The 22,676-nt window shown below is 34.6% G+C and overlaps 2 protein-coding genes across 2 annotated transcripts; both read left to right on the forward strand.

Annotated features, from left to right (window-relative positions):
• The first annotated feature begins 2,217 nt into the window (after positions 1 to 2,217).
• Positions 2,218 to 12,911, forward strand: LOC130445204 (protein snail homolog Sna-like). Its single transcript, XM_056780748.1, has 5 exons — positions 2,218 to 2,466; positions 6,217 to 6,470; positions 7,116 to 7,500; positions 7,667 to 7,991; positions 8,396 to 12,911. Exons 1-5 carry the CDS (start codon positions 2,406 to 2,408, stop codon positions 8,601 to 8,603), a joined length of 1,233 nt encoding a protein of 410 aa, XP_056636726.1. The 5' UTR covers positions 2,218 to 2,405; the 3' UTR covers positions 8,604 to 12,911.
• Positions 12,912 to 14,376: 1,465 nt separating this feature from the next.
• Positions 14,377 to 22,172, forward strand: LOC130445104 (hornerin). The gene is made up of 5 exons (XM_056780615.1): positions 14,377 to 14,494; positions 17,650 to 17,724; positions 17,949 to 18,101; positions 18,187 to 18,454; positions 18,514 to 22,172. Exons 1-5 carry the CDS (start codon positions 14,420 to 14,422, stop codon positions 22,107 to 22,109), a joined length of 4,167 nt encoding a protein of 1,388 aa, XP_056636593.1. The 5' UTR covers positions 14,377 to 14,419; the 3' UTR covers positions 22,110 to 22,172.
• Positions 22,173 to 22,676: the final 504 nt, after the last annotated feature.

Here is a 22,676-nt window from a genome sequence, read left to right on the forward strand (position 1 = left end):
TACTTAACAGATACAGAAATAACCTGTATGTGATTAGGATTGTGTGACTCGCAGGTACAAGAGAAGTCTTCATTGACTATTATAAAGCATTCGATAAAGTCAAACGCGATAAGCTAATATCAATAATACAATCTATTCGCCTAGATGACAAAGATTCCCGAATGGTGTACACTATCTTTACTAGCTCTACAAATTAGAAAGTGGAATGGAATGACGATAGAAATAACAATATCACGTCGAGTAAAACAATTTTTTCTGTTTTTCATTTCCATTATCTTGTTCTACAGTGATTTTAATACTCGTTAAATTATTTTCCATAGCCCGGTCTTTATTTTTATTCTCCAATTTATTTTCTATATAAGTTTTTTGAATAATATTGCAGCGTTTGTTTTGCAAAGTTTGGTTTGCTCTCGTCCTATTTCTTTGTTGTGTTTCGTGGCCTCTTTCTTTTATTTCAATTTTTTCAGCTGTATTTGCCTTTCTGATTCTTTGTCTGTGAGATATATATTCTTTCGGTAATCGCAGTTTGCTTTTTGATCTCAGTATTTTAACATTTTCTTTTTAATTTCAAATTTTAAGCATATATGTCTTATTGCTCAATTATTTGGCTTGTCTGATTTTCCATTCTATTCTCAGTACCTCTCTCTTGAATTTCTCGTATTTATTTCTGACTTGTGGCTCATATCCTACAATTATTATATCATTTATCTTTTTTTTTCTTCCTAGATTTTCAACTTTTGTATCAAGTTTGTCTATTTGTTTTTTCATATGTTTCAATTCTTTCTATAGTTCCTCATTTTCCATTTTCTCGTTTGTTCCCTTTGGTTCTTTTTTGTTTGCTTTATGTATCCCATTAATTCTACAAACATATCTTGAATTTGTCTCTTTGTTTCTTTGGAAATGTTTTCTAGACTATCATCTTCTCTTTTTCATTTATTATCTTCAATCGTATCGGTTCCTGATTTCAGAAAATACTTAGTTATGTTCAAATATTGAAGAAATATTATATTTTCGTTATGTCGTAGGAAAAACAGGAAGGATGACACGTTTGAGACCACTTTGATATATGGTTTGAGTCTGTCTACAACATCCGATTTCTTAATCTGCGCATGACAGTTAATAACTGAAATATAGAAAAGACGTTTTATGAGTTTTTTTTTGCAAAAATACCACCACCAACGAATAAGAAAAACATTCCAACGTTTTGTTGTTGGCAAATATTTTTCGTGAGTCATTAAAGTTTTCCAAAATAAATATTCTAACCTAGCACAATCTACACTTCATGGAAACGTTTTCCTTGAATCATTTCGGAGACGGTGGTCAACAATAATTCACAATTCTTGTATTTTTGCCAAAATTTCCAACAGGTTTTCCTTGACGTTATTCTCTGTTGGGATCTTTGAACGATACTTAAAGCGATCATTGCCAGAGGCGTCATTGATTCTGGCAGGAAACGAGTTCAAATATGTATATTTTTAGATGGTATATAAACTCACTTGAAAAATATTTTTCGGGAAATCTTCATTTGATTTATACGCCGTTGGTTATTAGAAATATGTTGAAAATAGAATTCGATATTGAAATTTATACTATTGAACAATTAATTTATTAAAACAAAATAATAAAACTGATTCTACATGACGGAAAGTGACGTACAGGGAAGATATGTTTGAATTTTTTGTTAAAATCAGTTGCTATTATTGCATTACAAATACATCATGATTTGCTTATAGTGTACATTTATATAAAAACTTTAATAAGGTACGAAATTTACATACAAAATCTTTCACTACAACCTCTATATGCCACATCGAACTTTTATTTTCAATTTGAAACCAACGAAGATTCAAAATGATGGAAAATCTAATAAATCTTGCTATTTAATGTTCAAGGCTTTGGTATTTGTATTTGTGAGTGAAAAAATAATGTTTAAAAATATATGTTGATAGGTTATCTTAAAATGTACTTCTTTCGCGGGTACTTTTTTCTGGATAATCGTTTTTATAATTAAAATAAATCAATTAACCTCAAACTCCCGCAACGCTGTAATAAAATTACGCCAGCTCGTGCCAAAGTCGCATCGGGTCGGTTGGGAAACGCTCCTGCAGCCGGGAGAGCTTTTCAGACTCTCAGCGTATCCCTCCCCTACTACCTGAAACTTGGCACGCGTCAACATAAGTAAATATAGAACAGCTACTTAGTTCACTGAAAACCAGTAAGTCCTTAACCACCATCGCAAACACCCAAAAGCGTCGTCACGTCAAGTGTGCGCGTGTCAAATGACAAACAACAATTGTCAAAATTGAGGACTACCTGTTGTCCTAGCGTGAGGTACTTTTTGTAAGTTTGGTGTGTAAATTTGAACTTTTGGAAAATTCGAATCCAGGTGTGATTATCTTCTAAAGATGCCGCGAGCTTTTCTGATGAGTCATCGGAGGTATAATTATGAAGAAGATGTACAAAAAGGTAGGAATATGAATTTTCCATTAAAAATCTGATAAATGTGATTATTTTCCGAAAACTTTAATTTTTAGTTCAATTATGAATGGCAAACTATATTCTTATCGAAAATTGGCGGTCATATATATTGTATATCATTCTAAAAATAGATATTTTTTCAAATAAACAATTCTTATATTCAAAAACAAAAAAACTTTTATGGGACTCATATTTTGGCCCGTTACTTTTTTAGTAATTGTTTAAACAACGAGAAAATGACGTCCCCTAATGATTGTCTCAAGTAAATGAACCAAATCGGATGTGAATCTGCGCCAAAAAGAAAAAATTAAGCAGTGGATCAGCATAAGTTTCCATAAAATTCATTGTTTCACTAACTTTTACTTTGTAAAGTATTCTCTATATTGGGATTGAAATTACTTCAACGTATTTTGACTTGGATCAATCTTTTACAAATGAAAAATCAAAAATATTTCAAATATTTTCTATGAAACCTTCAATTTCATCAACCTCAATCAACAGTATTATCAGGTTATTTAATATTAACTTGTGAACATTGCCACTACACCAACGCTCACGATTACACTGTCTGACGCGCGTTTCGATAACCAAGTTATCGTCTTCAGAGACTGAATGTAAACAATTTAACTTCAGTCTCTGAGGACGTGAATTTGGTACTCGAAACATGCGCCATATAGTGTGAGAAATACGGAATTATTATATATTGGATAATAGTTACAGCATTAGTCTCGTTACTTAATTATGAGACCTCGTGGATTGACAATGACTTTTAATAATTCAAAAATAATCAAAAGAACGTTTTTGGGCGATCAATAAAACGAATAAATGATTAGTTTTTGTTTCCTTATGTTGAACATATTACACAGAAATAAAATGTTTAAAATAATAAATTAAATTCCTCAAAAACTTGTGGTACAAAAATTTTTGTTCAAATTAACATCGTATTTTTAACAATAACAAATGTCCCAATAGTTTCTATTAAAATATTTAACCATATATTTTTATAATATTGAATTTTTTCTTATTTGAAATAGTTCACGGCGTAGTAACTAACAACTTGAACTAAATGTAGTGGCCCGGGCTCCTCAGCTAGGTATAGTTTTCTGCAAATATCTATAATCTATTCTAAGCTATAATTGTTTTAGTTTACCACCCTCTATCATACAAATATCTAAGTTCGGCCTCCAACGTCATTTTGACGTACCAAATTAACCAATTTAGTGAGGAAATTGTTTTAGAATCTACAACTTTTTTCCTACTAAACCCACATAAGATCTAGAAATCGCACTCTGCATTGTTCATATAAAAACCACCTTTGATTTTCGATTTAAAATTAAAACAAAATTGAAAATACTTTTTCTTATTTCCAACTCATAAGTTAATGCAACTGACATAAAAAAGAACTTGTCTGTCATGAAAAGAAACAAACACTCTAACATTCACCATTTTATATAAGTGTAAGAGCATCCACCAAAGTATTATTCGAATTTTGGCGAATGCGTTACAGTATGTTGACATTTCGATCGTAAAACGTCAAAAGTAGTCACGGAAAATCCTATAAAAAAATTGTATCATTGAAAATTTTATTGTGCAATCTCGAGGTAGCATCCCTTACAATTATTTACAATATATGATGTACTAATTGTAATATCCAATAGATTAGCGATACAAATAATTCATATGAGCTTGAATCTTTTCATTTCTTGTCATCAATTTTAGTTTCCACCTACAGGTTTATCATTGTACCTCTATCAGTACCAGAACTTGCCTTTCAAATAGTATACAGGGCACTGATGTACTTTTTATTTAGTACCAACCATTTTCTACCACTGTATTTTCAAAATCATGGGATTTTAATTTTTATGTGTTAAAATATTCGAGAAAAAACTTTCTCATTTTCAAAACACAAATTTGCTAAATTCTTTTTGCACACTCTGTAATCTACTTTTGTAACAATATTGATTTTTTTCATTAAGAGCGACCGAGCTTATTTTTATCACTTGTAATTAATTTTTTTCACTGCATTTTGTTAAAATCTTGTCTACATGTTTCATGCTGAGCTCTAAATTATTTAGTACATTGCTCGTTTTTCATTCAAAATTTTAGCGCAGAAGTTGAAATTTCCTGGTGTCGCATTTTCTCTATTCCAGCACTAGATCCCTAATTAAATCCCTACACATTGAAAAATCCAATTGCTTTGCTTATTCCTTTACTTGTAGCTATTCCGAAGAGATTAATGGCGATTATAACATGTTTTTGAATAACTTCAAATGTTGGGATTGAACTACGTCTCAAGTGGGAATTGAATTGAAATAAAATTTTGTAAAATTAATTCCAAAAATATTCAACCGCGATCAATGAACAATTTATTGCCCGAACTATTCTGGTCAGTAAAAGTGTTTAATTTCGTACTAATGATTATTCTTCGTAGAATGACCAATTTCTTAGACATCTTGTGGAAAATTGTTTATTCACGCTAGAAATTTGGCACATTTATCGACCACATGTAGATTATAAGGAAGCACGAACAATGTCTGCCAAGTTTTGAGATTTAGAGCACAACTACTTGTCGGAAATTTCGGCAATTCGAATACATTCGGTTCATAAAATCGTCGGTACGCGAAAATAACTACTTGTTGCGATTTTGGCAATTTGCCGATACCACTATATGCAATCCTCCATATTCGTTACCGACGCAATGTATTAGGAAGCCATTGACGTCCTGAATTTTCTTACTATGAAATATAGAGAGTTTTCCATTCTCCATGACCTTATAATTTTCAAATAGAATTTATTATTATCTACAATAAACATATAACTATAATCATCGCTAATTCCACGAATCTGCTCTGCGTTCCTCAAACAAAATAACATGTAGCCCTATTTATTACAAATTGGGCCTCAATAGTTTTGGAAATCACTTTAGCACATGTAAAATCTTTAATCTTCCATATCATAACAAAACAAATCAAACAGGAGCACTGGCTGATACTGTGTTTCAAGAAAGAGGGTATTAGAAAGCTCTGAAGAGATCCAAAAAGATCTAAACCGGTCAGCGGATCACTATTTCCTCTCTCTTTGAAATACTGTATTCCAGATCAAAGGAGCAATGTGTATAAGTAAAAATAGATGATAAACTGGTCCCATACAGTATAATATCTAACACTAGTTCCGCTGGAAACCTCACATAAAAAAGAAATGATAAAAACTAGGTATTAGATACAAGAAAATGTATTGGTTAGTGGAAAGTCAATCCACTCTATCAATTTTTAGTAAAATACTTGTATATGAAGAAATCCTGAAACCGGGATTCAACTATGGGGATACGCCAGCGAAAGAAATACCCAAATAATCCAAAGATTTCAAAATAAAGTGCTAAGGAGCATAGTTGAAATAACGATCTTCATCGGGACCTAGATATAGACACATTAAGGCAATTATCCACCGAATTTGCAAAGAATCACGAACAGCGGCTCTTGAAACATATGAATATCGAGGCAATCCAACTCCTCGACTACACCAACTTAGGAAAAAGATTGAAGACAACGAAACCTTTAAAGTTAATTATCTAAGTACTTCGTATGAAAGCAGAGCAAAGGGCGGAATTTCACTTATTCTTGTTTGATAAATAATAATAATTGTAGATATAATAATTGAAGAAACTTCTACTGAGTGAGACCCTTAGATTACATATATTCTGTAATTTGTGTGTATTTTTATTTGTCTATTTGTTATTAGGACAAAGTCCAGAGCACAATGTCAGTACTGCCGAACCGATGACCGATATACATTCAACAGAAAACAGTTCAGAATGTCCAGATGAATTGTACAATTTAACGAAATTGGCCGAGGTGGCGGTGGCTACTGGTCAGATACTCGAACAAAGAAGACTCAATCCCCCTTCTGGTGCCGAAGATGAATCACCATCCTATGTATACACACATAAATTATTTGATAAATCTTCAAGAATACCAAGACCACATTTACCTAAGGTAATTTTGTACTTTTTGTACCAATTTCCAGCGTAATCTCCTTTTAGCTCCATACATTTTTCCCAGCGACGTTCAATAAGTTCGATACATTTTTTCAATAATAATGGTCAAGCTCAAAATAGCAATTAACTGCCGACATAACCTTTTCATTGATGGAAAATCTTTAAGCAACGAGACATTTTTTCAAGTCTGGGAACAGAAAATAATCCGAGGGGGCTAGATCTGGCGGATAGGGTGCATTAGGTATCAATAACCATCTCGTTTCCTTTTCTCATGTTTTAATTATGTTATTATCAAATCATGCCGTTGTATCATCTCAAGATAAAACCTATTTACTCACTAATTTTTCCTTATGGAACTCTATATATATATATATCAGGATACATTGTTTGCATTGTTTTCCTTCCAACAATCTAAAAAAAGAATTTGTAGATGTTTTACTCCCCTATTTAAACGCTATTTAATTTAATCTTTTCTGCTAGTCCTCAGACATTACTCTTACTATTGTTTTTTCCGTCATCATATTTTAAAAATCTGTTTCAAAGTTATGTGATTAGCATTATGTGATCCCCTTGAAATGATTTTTTCATAATTTTCTTTTAGAAAATTACGAATAACTTCACTGTATACTTATTTCATTTTCAGAATCAAGAAGAATCCGCCCCAACAATATTCGATCTTTCTTCCAAACCTCAACAGTACGACAGTCCTGTTTCTACTGAAACTCCACCACCTTCAGTATCATATTCTTCAACTTCCTCTACTTCTTCGACAGACCACCACGAACACGAGTGTGCAGAATGCGGTAAAAAATATAGCACCTCGAGTAATTTAGCGAGGCATCGACAGACCCATAGGAGTCCGGCCGATAAAAAAGCACGCAGGTGTCCACATTGTGATAAAATTTATGTCAGTATGCCCGCTTTTTCCATGCACGTCAGAACTCATAACCAAGGATGTAAGTGCCAGTACTGTGGAAAATGTTTCTCGAGACCTTGGTTACTACAAGGACATATTCGAACCCATACAGGTATTACCTAGATCCAATAAATTCCATCGTGAATATAGATACCGTTTGATTTGGTTTAAAATCGTAATCAATTTTATGGAGATGATAATAACAACGGCGATGATGATATCATAAAAAAAATAATAGTAGATATTCGTATAATAAATTTTACGTTTTTTGTTTTCAGGTGAGAAGCCGTTTAAATGTACTATTTGCAACAAGGCGTTCGCAGACAAATCTAATCTAAGGGCTCACATCCAAACTCATTCCAATACCAAACCTCACATTTGCGGACGATGCGGTAAAGCCTTCGCTCTAAAATCCTACCTTTACAAACACGAAGAATCATCTTGTATGAGGGTTAATGGAGTTCGACACAATTCGAGAGAAGCTACACCAGATAAAAATGTTGCTGCTTCCCCAACGCCCGTAATAGTTTCTCTAACGCAAAGAATTTCCGATTCCGTTATCAAAGGGACTGATAATATTATACGTTCACCGATGTTATACAGGTAAAGTTTTATTACAAATAAATACGAGTAGATTTTGATTGCTACGTCTTTGATAACCTTTCAAAACTCAGTTTATAATGTCACTTTGATGGAAAGATATCAGAAAGATTTAATTAATTATCAGTCGGATTATATTTTGTATTAGTACCGGAGGGATCGGACCATTGATTATCCGCGATTTTCTGATCCCAGCCTTTTGGAGTACTGATAGAAAGTACTCATGGTTTTTGGAAAAATCCTTGGAATTCCATCGATATTTTCCTGGGAAAATGAATTAACTTTGCGAGAAAATTGGTCCTACCAAACTTTGATAGCATGGAGATTTATAGTTATGTCGAAAACTAAGCAATGATATTTTTCTTTTTCTTGTTGATAATGAATTAAATTCTGAATTATAATTGTAGGTCAACGGTAATATCTCCGAATCCGGAACGGATCCTATACTCTACAATCAAGCACCCTTCGGTTATTTTGAATACAACAAGGTTTGGGGCAAATTTAGGTCTTCAAGATCAACCAATGGACTTTTCGGCGTCATCCAACAAAGATAAATCTTTCGGATCGAGCGGTGACAGAGCAAGTTACGCGTTAGGTCTAGCGATTGCTGTTTAAATTAATTTTTCGTTCAATTCCTTTTTGTTTTTGAGGGACCATAGATATTCCAGTGAAATATATATCTACACTAGCTATAATCGACCAAAAATGTTTGTATTTTTGGATAATTTTAATATGTTTGCAATAAAATTGTAATTTTGTGTGAGTCAGATTTGTAAATGGTGACTGTTTACCGGGTTACCGAATACGAGACGTGAGTGGCTTAAATTAAGACATTTATTTAGGTAGTTTCGACATGACAGTGACCAATATAAAAATTTCTTTAAACAAAGTTTAAAGTTCAAGGTTCTACGTTAAGGAGTTCACCAAAAAAAGCATATTTTGGAAATCAAATAAGAAGTTATTGAATCAAATATTGATTAAGAAAAGTTTCTTTTACATTTTAACATCTCAAGTATTATTTTCACTATCTTTTCTTGTCAATTTTCACATCATATTTTGTACAGAATAGAGATACAGATAAACAAACTCTTTTATTGCTTATTTGGCCGTTCGATACCAATTCATTTGTGATGAATATAGAAACAGATAATCAACAATTCATATAAAGTGCTACTAGTTCATTGAAAAAATACATTTCACCCCTTTCGTTTCTCAGAGCAGGCAATTTTATTGTTGAGATGCACGAGAGGGTGAACTAAGAGCTTAACTCTAAGTTTAAGGGGTTGAAATTCTCCTCTCGTGGTTGCAATCTTTCCTTAACTATCGAACCCCCTGAAAAATTTCTCAACAATATCTTTATATAAATTTTTATTTTATCATTCTACAAAAGAATGACTTCTGAAAAATTTTGTATATTGTGGTTCAACGAATATTTTTACTACGATTTTTCTCGTTTTTATGCATTCATGATGGTTTTAGAGCTCTCCAAAGTAGACCGTATTTATCAATATTCATAACAATCCAGTGTGATGGTTAGTTATAGAGATATAGCTTAAAATGTGTTTACACCCATTTTTCCAAGATAACGACCGCGAGACAAGGGTTGCAGTCCCACAAACTTGCTCATAGGCACTCCCCCAACACATCCCAATAATAAAATTACGTCCTACTAAAAACGCAAGGTAATGCCTAAATAATATTTCAATCGACTACAGAGAGAACTCAGTGGAACTATAGTGGAAAAGAAACGTAAGTTTAGTAGTAGATTTATTTATTTAGTAGTTCAATATTTTATTTTATACATGAGCTGAATGTAAATCGTTTCCCACACATTAATTAGGCATGTACCAATTCTGTTACTTAGTTTCTTTACTTTTTGAAATGCTCTTTCGAGCTGTGAAGGCGAGGCAGTGTAAAGATACCTTTTTGACCAATTTCTGCAACCTAATCCACTTCGGAGCAAAATTTATGGTTTCGAATCACTCAAATATCGTTTGCAGTTGAATAACTAGGCACAAAATTATTTTATCAGCTTTAAAATGTGCTCATGAGAAAACTCATTTCGTACAGATCTTCCTGTAACCAAAATATCACTCATAGTGCCTAGTCATATGCCTAGAGCTTCTTATAGCTATAGTTTTGTTATGTTGCCGAGTATTGATGTATTTTTGGAATTTTCTCATTGTGGATTGCCTCTAATGCAGCAGATACATTCATTAAATATCCTTTGGTTGAAGACTCCCAAGAATATCTTTGTCTGACTCAACTTCTGTATATTAGGCCAGGAACTTATTTGTTTCTTATCGATCCTCAGAACTCTAATGGCTGCTGGACGAGATGATATCCTCCTCTTTACGATAATTCCTTTCAAAATCAATCAAATTACAAAAACGATATATGGGAACGAGTTAACATGTACTCATAAAGAGGAAATTGAAACGATTAATCTAATAGCACTAGCCCTCATTGAACGAAAGAATTTAGAAAAACCGGTAACCTAATGTTAGATACTCACTAATGTTTTTTTATGATTATAATTTTGAAAATTCTACCGTGAATTTTATGTGCCAATATTTAAAATATGTACATAGTTAGAGCTGTTTTAAGTGGTGCTACTTTTGTTATTTTGCCCTTTTTGGCAGCTGTACTTAATTTTTTACTTTAACATTATTTCAATAGTTTTAATGTGAAATATTGAGATAGTTTCTTAGTTTGGAAAACCTGAGCAATATAATCCAAAAAAAATTTATAAAAAAATGCGCAAACTATTCTGCGAATTTCTGAAATAGATCAGTTTTTATATAAAATCATTCATGTCTTTCTTCAACAAATAATTAGTAATAAAAATGTCAAATAAAAAGAGAGAATAAACTTCAATTTCTAGAAAATAGGATATTGAAACTTCAGACGAATGATTTTATTAAAAAAATGTATTCCAAGTTTGATCTGTTCCAGGACGTTTTCTTTTGAATAACCTCGAGGAAAATGAATTCATTTACTATTTTAAACCCTTATTGCGTGGCAATTTTTTGAAATTGACATTTATTTATAATTATTTATATTCATTATAACATTATTTATTTGTGTATTTTTTTTTAAATTTGTAGACAATTCATCATTAGAAGTTCTCGAAATCTTTTAAATAACTTGTATTTAAAGCAATTAATTAACTCACCTTCCAATAAATACCTGCACGTCATCACAAAAAAAATCTAGAGAAAAATTATTGATGGATTCAAATCTGGTGATAAAAGAGGCGTGGGTTGAAGAGGCTGGATATTGTAGTTTAAAATCAATTTGTCAATAAGCGTATCAGCTTGATAAATTTTCAATTTAACTAGCGCTCTGTAACGAGTCTTGAGCTCTAGCAAACAATTTTACTTATAATTTCTTAAAAAAAAATACAATTACACTATAATATGATGAATTCTCTACAAAAATATTATATTTTGATCAAGTTATTTATATTTTTCGTAATACTATTAGCCGATAATCGTTTTTTACCGAAATATACGCGAAAAAATGTCTGGAATCATGTTGAAAATATGTACCGGGCATATTCAGCGGTAGACGAGAGTGAAACTAGTCTTTTGAGCGTTTTCACTAAAAAACTTTTAGGGTTCAGTGGAAGCGCGTTAAGTCACTAAAAGTTAAGTTTATTATTAATTTATTTTTTTTTTCATCTAACCGAACAGAAATAACTGAAACAATAATTTTAGAGTTTAGTTGTCGAAAGTCGTTCAAATTTTTCAATTATTTCAAGGTTTTCAATACAAATGATGAAGATATGATTATAATAAGTTAACGAAGGTGTATCTTGTTTAATAATTTAATGTTTGAAGATGATTTCATGCAATTGTTGGCCGCGGCTCCGCTTTAGATAGCTCATGCGCAAGGTAAACTCTCTTCAACATATCGGCCAGTATTTCTCGAATAAATGCTTTAATATTGGCTTCCAGTGCGTCACTCGTTTCCGGTTTATCCCTGTAGACATTAGCCCCAACATGTCCCCACAAGAAACAGTCTAATGGCGTTAAATCACACGATCTAGGCAGCCGATTGACCGGCCCCAAACGTGAGATGAACTGTTCACCGACGACGAATGTTACGCGTGCCGTTTGGCATGTGGCACCGTCTTGTTGAAACCACATGTCAGGCATGTCCAATTCTTCCATTTTGGGCAAAAAAAATCGTCAATCATCACACGGTAGCGCTCGCTATTCACAGTAACGCTCCGGCCATCGTCGGTTTTGAAGAAGTACGGCCCGATGATGCCACCGTCCCATAATCCACACGAAACAGTGACTTTTTCGGAATGTAGGTTTTTACGCATCTAGCAAAGTTTGTGAACACTCTAGCCGCTTAATTATCTTTCAACTTTTCCATGCGTCTACCTCTTCGTGCTGTGTTTGTTTTTCATCATTATTGTAAACGATCTAATGTTTTGTTGTCAACAGATCCACTCCAATTTTTGCTGATTTGATTCTACTTGTTGTATGTTCTACGTAAATTGTAACTTTAATGTTTCCGTACAGGTTTTCACACTTCATAATGCGAATTTCATCTCCCTACTTCACTATTTGTAATCCGGGCTGGTGGTCAAAATTATTTTCCGGCAATTTATGGTTTTTATTGCCATAAAGAAATAGAAAAAAATTTGAACGATCTTTTATTTGTATCGGCTAATGATATAAAATGCCTAGTCATTATTTTTTAGTTGAAATCACCAAGTGATGATTATTTTAATTTTGCTAATTTATTTCTAGTTTGAGGCCGAATGTTGCAATATTAATTTTAAGAAGTTTATATGTGTGAAAAATGTATTATTAGATTAGATTTTTGGGCGTTATCATGTCTGATTATATTTGTATTCATTCCTATTTTTGATCTTATGGTGTTTCATGTTGTAGATTTAATCTCAGAAACGTATTTTGTAGATTTGTGTACTTTTATACAATATATCTTTTTGACAAATTTTGTTTTAATACAACCTAAATATGTAATTTCAAAAATCTCTTGCTGAACACACTATTTTATGCTACCACTGCACTTAACCAAAATTAAATAATTTTATAAAAAGAATTGGACAAAATTAGAAAATTTTCATATTTTCAATGGACCCTAACAACCCTGCGGTATTTTAGATTTATTCCATTGTTTAAAATGGATGAAAATAGTGTTCAAAAACTCACTTGATGAACCGTGGAATGATATTAATAAGAATTTATGAAATTAGTTTATTGTCATCAGTGAAAGTGAGAAAAATTTTCGATAATCGAATCCAAAGATTTCATTATCCTAATGATCCAGGCAGAGATAATGATAACAAGTTATGAAATTATACTTAGGAACGTTGTATTCTTGAAAGTCTATACACTGCGTCCAGGTATGATCTAACCTTTGAACTAATGAATGAACTGTTTCGATAATTTCGCTGGTTGTTTCAATTTTTGGCCGTCCTGAAGGCTCGTCGACGGCCAAGCGGCCACGTTTGATTTCAGCTGCCGAAAATTTTACGATCCCAAATTAAGGAGCAGAGTCTCCGTATACAGTGTCTAATTCCTCGTTCATTTGCACAAGAGTATCGCTTTCAAAAACAAATATTTAATGGCCATTCATTCAATGGCAGATATTTGAGCGAAAATTCCCAAAACTTTGCGAAAAATTCGTGAACAACGGAAGACAGCGTCCAATCACTGCACTGCATACAGTTCATTTTAATTTGTATATCCTACTATATAGGAAAACTTTCGAAAAAAGAGTTGGGCAGGAAGGACGGGAGTACGACTCTCAAAATCAATTTTAAAAGGTACCGAATCGCAAATTTCCATTTCCCTTTTCAATTACATTGGAAAAACGTTCTTTTAGAATATTGAACTTTGTAAATCTAAAATGAAATGGCTGAAAACTTCGAATTTGATTACTTGATAAAAAGTTCGCCTATAGAAAGACTAGAAAAGTCCAATTTTATCATTTTTTTAATAAATGGTTATGTGAAAATATGGATATTTCATTATATTTTTTGCCTTTTCTCGTCTTGATTTGAATATCAGTTAAGGGGCGCCGTAGAAATTGTTCATTGTCAAACAAAAACTAAGCTGCTGAAATATTCAGGTTGAAGTCGAAAACGTTTCTGATGAACCTCGTAATTACATACTAAACAATTTCAATGGGACCTTACTGTAGAAAAAAATTTAAAGCAATGAAAAGTTGAAGAAAAATTGAAATATCATCATATCGACATACTTGCAAGGCATTTCGAAATAAATTCGTTTTTATATAATAAAATCCAACATAAACAAAATAAAATAATCCAAGTATGTTAACACTTTGATATCTTCTACAGGGGACACCATGTCAAGGGTCATTCGTAAACAGGAATAGATTCAACACATTTGTTGATAGACCGCTAACGCGGTCGCTACACTATAATGATTATGAAGTATTTTTGTGCGATTTTAGTGACTTTTTTCAATATTCCTCTCTATCATCAACTAATTCTTGAGGTAAATATGTTTAATTTATTTTCATTTAACGATAAACTCCGATTATATTTTTATTTAATTTTATAAATTTATTCTAATCTAGCAAATTTTGTAATTTATAAATGAATATATATAAGATACCTCGTGTTTATTCGTAAGTGTATATATACATAAATATTGTCAATATAGGTTATGATTATTATTATTTTCAAAAAAAATTCTCTCGATTAGATGGAGACGGTTTTTTCTTTCGTCGTAATATTGCTGGTACTTGGATAGTTTTCAAATGGTCAATAACAACCGATTGATTTCTTTAATGTCCTCAAATAACATCCGTTCAGATGGATTTTCAATTTAGGGAATAGGAAATGTCAGAATGACCACGTCAGATGAGTAAAGAGGCTATTAGACAAAGACTCGGTTAATGATATCGTGCACATCTCCAGTTCATCGGAGAAAATCTGATATAACCTCAAAATCAACTGTTCCCCTACAATTCTAATTTTTTAATCAGAGCAGTTCGGCAAAATAGCAGATAAACGGTCAGGTGCAATGTTTTTTTTCAAATTTCGACATCATAACTTGTCAGTAAATCATAAGTGTGTCTCTTCGTCTTTATAGTCGGAGAGCCGGCTGTATAGAAGACCTACGGATCAGATACGTTAGAGTAGAGAATAAATGGAGCTTGTAGATCCTTGATATTTCTATTCTACTCATCAGAAACTTTCGTTCGACATAAATAAAATAAATAAATAAAAACCGGAAGTGACTTCATAATTTTGTATGCGGGCAAAATCAAGCAGCTTCTGGACCTATGGCTTTATAGTTCATACCCTAAAAATGATTCATGTATCTGATCTAAAGGATTTTTATACAGCCGGCTCTCGGACTATTAGTTATTTTACGGATTTTTCTACTGCATTTAGGCAAAATAGAAAAACTCAGGATGACTCAGATGAGTAAGTAGATTGAGGAGTTGCTGGAAAGTTTTTATTTACCAAAGACCCGGTTATTGACGTAGTACAGATCTTTTTTACTTTCAATTTATTAGAGAAAATCTGATAAACTCTAATTCAACTATTCCAATATAGTTCTGGTCTTCAACCAACGCAGTTCGGCAAAGTAGTAGCGGATGAACGATCAAGTCCGTTGTCGTGAAGGAATATTTTATCCAACAAATGTTCTCGTTTTTTCTCAACACAACAATCAATCTATCGGTAAATCTCTGTATTTTTGTTTTTTTGTTTATGGTTATTTGTCTAAGTATGAGCTTTGCATCTGTTGTTCTCCTGTTTTCTCTAAATCCTTGTAAATTTTCTCTAGTTCGCTTCTTTTCTATTATTCTCGTATTTATATTATTGACTGTACTCAAGAGTATCATTCCTTTATAATTGTTGCAGGTTCTTCTCATATATTGGTATAATTATACAAATTTTCAAATCTTCCGACGCTTCTCCTGTGTCATTAATGCCTTCGTTATTTACGCCGCTGCTTTTACCATGTCTGTCGTCATTTGGTCAATCACCGGTGCTTTTCTTAACCTTAGTTACTTATTGTATTTATTTTGTACACATATCATCTAGGTTTTTGCTATTCCTACTCGTCCTTCAGTTGTCTCGTTTATATCCTTCACTTGTAAAAGATCCCCACTTTTTTATATCATCTTCGTTCGTTATAATATGTTTATCAGCGATTTCTTATTATTATTATTACTTATTTTTCTAACGTCCTAAAGGATAATTTAGGTTTCTTAAGTTTCTTAGCTTAACTTTCGTCTTCTATTCTTTCTTTTTTATATTTTTCGTAGTTTGATTATGCTTCAATTACTCTCCGATCACCAATTTTTTCTTTCGTGTTGTGTGCGGATTATTTTTCATATTTTTTGTATTGCGTTTAACCTAGCCTCACAATGGGGTTTTTCTTTTCTATTTATCTAGTTAACAACACCGCTTTGATATATCTGTTGGACCGTAAATTACCAAAGTGACTTCTAAGGCCCAGTCCACACTGCGATTTTTCACCGAGCGAATTTTAATCTCGCAATTTACATTCCGTCATCGGAGGGACTTCTAAGGCCCAGTCAGCACAGCGATTTTATTCGTAGTGCCTATTAGAAGTCACTCCGATGCCGGAATATTAATTGCGAGATTAAAATTCGCTCGGTGAAAAATCGCAGTGCGGACTGGGCCTTAGGAGTCACTCCGATGACGGAATTAAAATCGCGAGATTAAAATTCGCTCGGTGAAAAATCGCTGTGCGGACTGGGCCTTAGAAGTCACTCCGATGACGGAATATAAATCGCGAGATTAAAATTCGCGCGGTGAAAAATCGGAGTGCTGATTGGGTCTAAAACGATAGATTTTTGCATCAAAGAATAATATCGATACAAGAAACGCATATATTTATTATTATTATTATTGTAACCGCTTTTTCGAATTCAGTACAAAAAATGTCTTATCGGATATCTACATGATGTTTTTACGACTAGTTGACGGTTCAATGATACAGTCGCGTTCTATTTTACAATCATCAAACTATGTACACAATTGTATACCATGAATGAAAAAGTCGTTCAAATTAGATAAAAATATAATTAGCTATAAAACGTATATCGAATTATTTTGTTGAGTAATTCAATATCCCATAGAAAATAAATGGTAAAACATAAAAGGAGTCTCGTCGACAAATGTTTTTAAATGATACAGTGGTAGATGAAAGTGATACGACAAATGTAGAATCTTGTGTCATAACGTTTTTGACAAATATCTTTTCCATGTTTTCGGTTTGGAAAAATAAGAGCAGTACCGACCTAAAGATGGCGGTAGTTCCTTGAAAACACTGTATTAGAAAGCATATATTCGATTTTTTTCATTATTCCACTAGAATTTACCAAGATGTATGAAAATAATAAAAAAAATTGATTTTTCATACAATTTTTTCCTCGTATCTATTTATACTGATATAAAATCGTCAATAATGTAGATTGTTCGGTCTTTCTAACCAAAAGTCCGGCCAAATTGACTGGTCTGTCCGGCTATTAGGTTTGACGACCTGACAACCCTACACACACCCTAATAATTTGTATTCCTCGGCTGCTTGTGCTGGAATTCGATTATAATTATGTAACAAACTGATTAATTTCTTGTTTAGTTTGTTATAAATTCCTTTTGTTGCAGAATACAATCGTGAAACAAAATGGATCAACAGCCGAAACGTCAAACAAATCTAGATTATTGTACGACTATCAAACGGTAAGTGTGAATGAAATTTGAAGGAATACCATTAAAATCGCCAAATATGGAAACAAATAACCATTACAACAAAATGTTGACAACTGGTGAAGTTTTGTATAAGATAAATTTCGATTTCTTGTTAATTTTTTCACATCAAACACCATCATTTGACAGTTTTTTTGCGCGCGTTTCGATAATTAATTTATCATCTTCAGTGTTGTACTATAACGTTGTGTTTTTAGCATGCAGTCGCATACAAAGATCTTATAGAGTCGAAATGCATTTTGGAAATATTAACGGGAAGCGAAAGTGTTATCAGCAAATGGAATTCCAGCGGAAGAAGAGGGAGCATATCAAAAGATTTCCTGGACAACGAACTATTGTCGAAACGTCAGGTGAATTTTACATATTTCAAACACCTATTATTATTTAAAAAACATCAAATTAGAAGAAACTCAATTAGAGATGTTTTTTTTTTAGATATGGCGTTTGGCTGGTGACAGAATCACCGAATTTTGTAGAGGATTCCCAACGTATCTTATAAAAAACAGAGCAGACGGAAATCAAGATATTCTAAATGATATACCAAATTATATAGAAAAATCTAGAGCGAAAAGAGCTACAAGTCATTATTTCCAAGGACGTGTTAGAGGTCAAACGCAATCACAGTATCTTAATTTTGGAAAATCGGATCAACCTGGAAAAGCGGAAGCTGAAACATCATTGGAAGGGTCTAAAGCTGTTGTTAGTAAGTATATTTTTCCTATAAACATTTAATTAAAATTGATAAAAACTTTTTATCCCCAGGTGGAAATAACGGAATGGGACAAGCTCAAAGTCAAAGTCTTCCTTTTGATTGTGGTGACTGCTATGGTAAAGATCAAGAACAGGCGCTTAAAATATCAGGTTATCCATCTAGGCAGTACCCTGAACCAATTAATCAGAAACCAGATAATTCTGGTGTCAATTTTCCTGGTCAAATACCAATATCTGGACAAATTCCTAGTTCAGGTCATGTTGAAACAACTGGACAAGTTTCTAGTCCAGATCGAACTCAAGGATCTACTCAAACGGGACAATGGTCTACACCCGGATCAGAACAAATTTCCACGCCCCAAATTAGTAGTACTGGACCAACGGCAGGATTATCTAAGTTCGATCAAAGCCTAGGTGGTAGACCAGGTCAGACAGAAGGATGGTCAAAACAACCAAGCCAAGCTTCAAATCAAGTAACAAGTTGGCCCGGGCAAACAGGAGGAATCACTCCTACAGACCACAGAGGAGGTTGGACGGGGCAACAGCAACCAAATTCCAACGTTCAAGAACCATTGGGCGATGTTATTCAAACTGGGGGATGGCCTGAGCAAAATCAAAGACCAATTACTCAGTGGCCTGGACAAATTCAATCAGCGGGACAAGTAGGAGGTTGGCCTGGACAAATTCAACCACCTGGACAAGTAGGAAATTGGCCTGGACAAATTCAAAGACCAGGTCAAACAGGTAACTTACCTACTCAAATGCGTAGCCCCGGTCAATCAGAAAACTGGCCTGGACAAAGTCAAATACCACAGGGTCCTGTACAAAATACAGGACAAGGTACTTATCCTGTACTAACAGGTTCATGGCAGGAACAACAACCTATTAGTGTACAAACAAGTAGATTACCACAACAAGTTGGATGGCCAAGTCAAACTAGTTTACCAGGACAAATTACAGGTCAAATCCCAACGAACAGAGGTTCTTTTGGTGGAAAATTAGCCGGTGACTACCAAAGTAATCAACGGAATTATGGAAGATTTTCAGGTCAATTCTCTGGACAATACGAATCATACGGACCACGTGGACCTCCAGTTGGGCAAACTAATGTGTGGTCTGGACGCACCGAAACACCTTCACAAGGTTGGTCTGGTACGGGGCAGTTTGGTGCACCTAGCGAAAATACAAGGCAAGTTGGAGGTACCAGCCAGTATCCAGGAGCTAATGGACAGTACCCAGGTTGGCCAAGCACGGGACACGTTGTCGAACCTAGTCAGAACGTGAATTGGCCTGGAGTTAATGGACAAATTATCCCTGGTCAAGTTGGAAGTTGGACTGATCGGGTCGGAGGCTGGCCCGAACAAATGAATAGTCGTCCAGATCAGGATACAGGACTTGGTCAAATTACAAGTCCTCAACAAACCGGAGGTACAAGCCAAACCGGATATTGGCCGAGTGAAATTGGAGGTACTGCGCAAATTCCAATTCAGGGTCAAGTAGGACAAGCTGGAGAAACTGGACAAGTTGGTGATTGGCCTGGTAGAGTAGGAGGACCTGGTGTAGGGGGAACTGGCCAAGCGGGAAGCTGGCCCGGTCAGATTGTAGATACAAGTCAAAGTATTGGACCAACTCCAACAGGACAACGTGGAGGGCCTAGTCCAGTTGGTGGTTGGCCCAATTATATGCAGCCAGGAGCTGGTTCTGTTGGAGTTTGGCCGGGTTCGACCGGAGGTACAGGTCAAGTTAGAGGACCTGATCAAACTGGGGCTACTGGACGGGGTGGAACATCTGATCAAATTGGGAGTGGGCCAGGACAAATGGGGAGGCCAGGACAATATGAAGTTACTCGAGGTGGGGGCTGGCCTGGTCAGATGGAAGGTAGAACGCAAGCTGGAGGACCTGGACAATCCAGTATTCCTGTACAAGGACAGGGATCTACTCAAGGTGGAGGTTGGCCTGGACAAGTAGGATATGATCAATCTCGCAACAGACCTTATCAAGAGCAAGTGCCCATACAAAATGGAAGAACCAATCAAGGGGTTTGGCCAAGTCAGAGTGGAAGTATAGGACAGGTTGGAGAGGCAGGAGGAATTGGTCAAAATATTCCGGGTTTACTGGGTACCTCAAATGGAGCTGTTGGAGGACAAATATCTAATCCGATAGATGATTCGGACTCGCAGGTTCAAACTTCTGTTCAACAAACTGATAATGGAACTACCGCACAAGCCCAAGCACAAGGTACATTCGGAGGGGGAACTGCACAATCTCAGGTGTCAGGAACTTATTCGGGATCTGGATCATTTAGCGCATCGGCAGGATCTGATGATGGTAAGAGAGGAGCTCAAACACAAGTTTCTGGAAGTAAAGAGGGCGCTCAAAGTACTGCGCAGGGAAAAGGTGGTTTAGGACAATCTCAGTCACAAGTAAGTCTATCACTTGAAACAGGACAAACTAGTTCAAGTGCTCAGAGTGGTGGAATGAACCACGGAACGCAATCTCAAGTATTAGCTTCTGAAAAAGGAGGTCTAGCTGACGCCCAATCGAATGGACCGGGAAGCACATCTTCTCAAGCTCAAATTGGTTTTATACCATACGAAGAACAGGAGTCGGACGACACTGAACCTTTTAGAGGCGGCGGAGTGGCTGGTGCCCGGAGTGGAACATTTTCAGGAATGTCTCAATCTCAAGTTCAAGGGAAATTTAGATATGGAGTCAAATACAGTGGCGCTGCGCAAGCCGCTACTGGTGGGACTGGTTTCGGGAAAAATTACACAAGATCGGGACCTTTCAATCCTATAGAAATAGATTTTAATATAGCTAAAGAAAAACTCTCTCAGAAACAGACCGAACAAGTCGTTACATCGAAAAAACATGAAAATAACAAAACAGCTGTGACACCGATCGAAATAGAAACTACAACAATGAAACCAATATCCACGAAAAAATCGTCGCATAAACAAACAAATAACAAGGATTACAAAGATGAGGATGATGATTATTATGAAGATTACGACGACGAAACCGAGAAACCGAAGACTAGAAGTATAATAACGCAATCAGATCTCAACCAAAGACAGCACATTGTATTGGATCCCTTAGAAGACCTAGATCTTACCGTACACCAAAGCAAGGGAGTCATTCCAAGCGCAGATACAATCATCCAACCAGGAGAAACCGTTCCGGGTTATCCTGGATACAAAATACCTTTGGGATTCAGAGGCACATTGAAATCAATTGCAAACGGTCCAAATACATACGCCATAGGTAAACATTCGCAAGCTCAAAGTGCCACTCTCTCTCCGGGAACTGGGAAAATCATTTATAAAAAGCCTTTCTACGCAGTCACATCAAATACTCATTCAACGAACGGTCAGTACAGTTACGGTAGCGGTTACACATATCAACCCGCATATTCCCCAGTCAGCTACCAACTGAAAAGTGGAAAAATTTTACCAAATTTCATATCAGTTTCCAAATCAGAAACGGGTTCTAAGAATTTGGATACTGGAAAGAAAACTCCAAGCGTTTATTATAGTCAATCTTCCAGTTGTGGAATTTTCACAAATCAATGTATATTTAACGCCGGTCGAAAATTATGTTTTCCTAAAGCTAAGACAAATCCCGACGGCACAATTATGGGCTGCTAGAATCTATTTATATCTAGATTAAGTTACTGTAACAATCAAATGTACATACACGAATAATATTAATAACGTTTTTTTTTTCAAATTTCCTTATTTATCCTTTGCATCAAACCTCATTTCATATTTATTTCCTTATTTTGTTGCGCAACAATCGAGTGCTTCTTCTTCTTCTCTATTGGCCTTTTGTCTAACGACATACAGCCAGGATCTGCTTCATGTCCTTCAAAATAGGAATAGGTGACTACAAAGGGTAGCAGATATAGACCCTTCATGTCCTGTGGTGTATTCAAGACATTATACGGAGGATTACACCAGGAGAGTAGGATAAAGAAAGGATTTTTTTTGGAAATAGCAAAAAGTCAACTTTGAAAAGTTGCATAAACGCCTACTGTCCACTTAGAGTGTTATGCCGTTTCGTATCAAGTATTTAACAAAAAGCTCCACTGATTATGCTTAAATAGTTCTTAAAGTAATTCGTCGTTTGGAGATGATTTAATCGTGCAATCAAGAAACATGTGGTTCAAGTCTCCACAGTCACAGAAGGATCATTGGAGTGAGGTTAGGTCCAAT

Source organism: Diorhabda sublineata, chromosome 6, assembly GCF_026230105.1.
Source record: "Diorhabda sublineata isolate icDioSubl1.1 chromosome 6, icDioSubl1.1, whole genome shotgun sequence".
NCBI lineage: Eukaryota > Metazoa > Arthropoda > Insecta > Coleoptera > Chrysomelidae > Diorhabda > Diorhabda sublineata.

Coding starts and splice junctions, on each gene's coding strand:
- LOC130445104 (XM_056780615.1), top strand. CDS start 14,420: ATGATTATGAAGTATTTTTGTGCGATTTTAGTGACTTTTTTCAATATT. Junction 14,495..17,649: donor ATCATCAACTAATTCTTGAG/GTAAATATGTTT, acceptor CTTTTGTTGCAG/AATACAATCGTGAAACAAAA. Junction 18,102..18,186: donor AACTATTGTCGAAACGTCAG/GTGAATTTTACA, acceptor TTTTTTTTTTAG/ATATGGCGTTTGGCTGGTGA.
- LOC130445204 (XM_056780748.1), top strand. CDS start 2,406: ATGCCGCGAGCTTTTCTGATGAGTCATCGGAGGTATAATTATGAAGAA. Junction 6,471..7,115: donor CAAGACCACATTTACCTAAG/GTAATTTTGTAC, acceptor TTTCATTTTCAG/AATCAAGAAGAATCCGCCCC. Junction 7,501..7,666: donor ACATATTCGAACCCATACAG/GTATTACCTAGA, acceptor TTTTGTTTTCAG/GTGAGAAGCCGTTTAAATGT.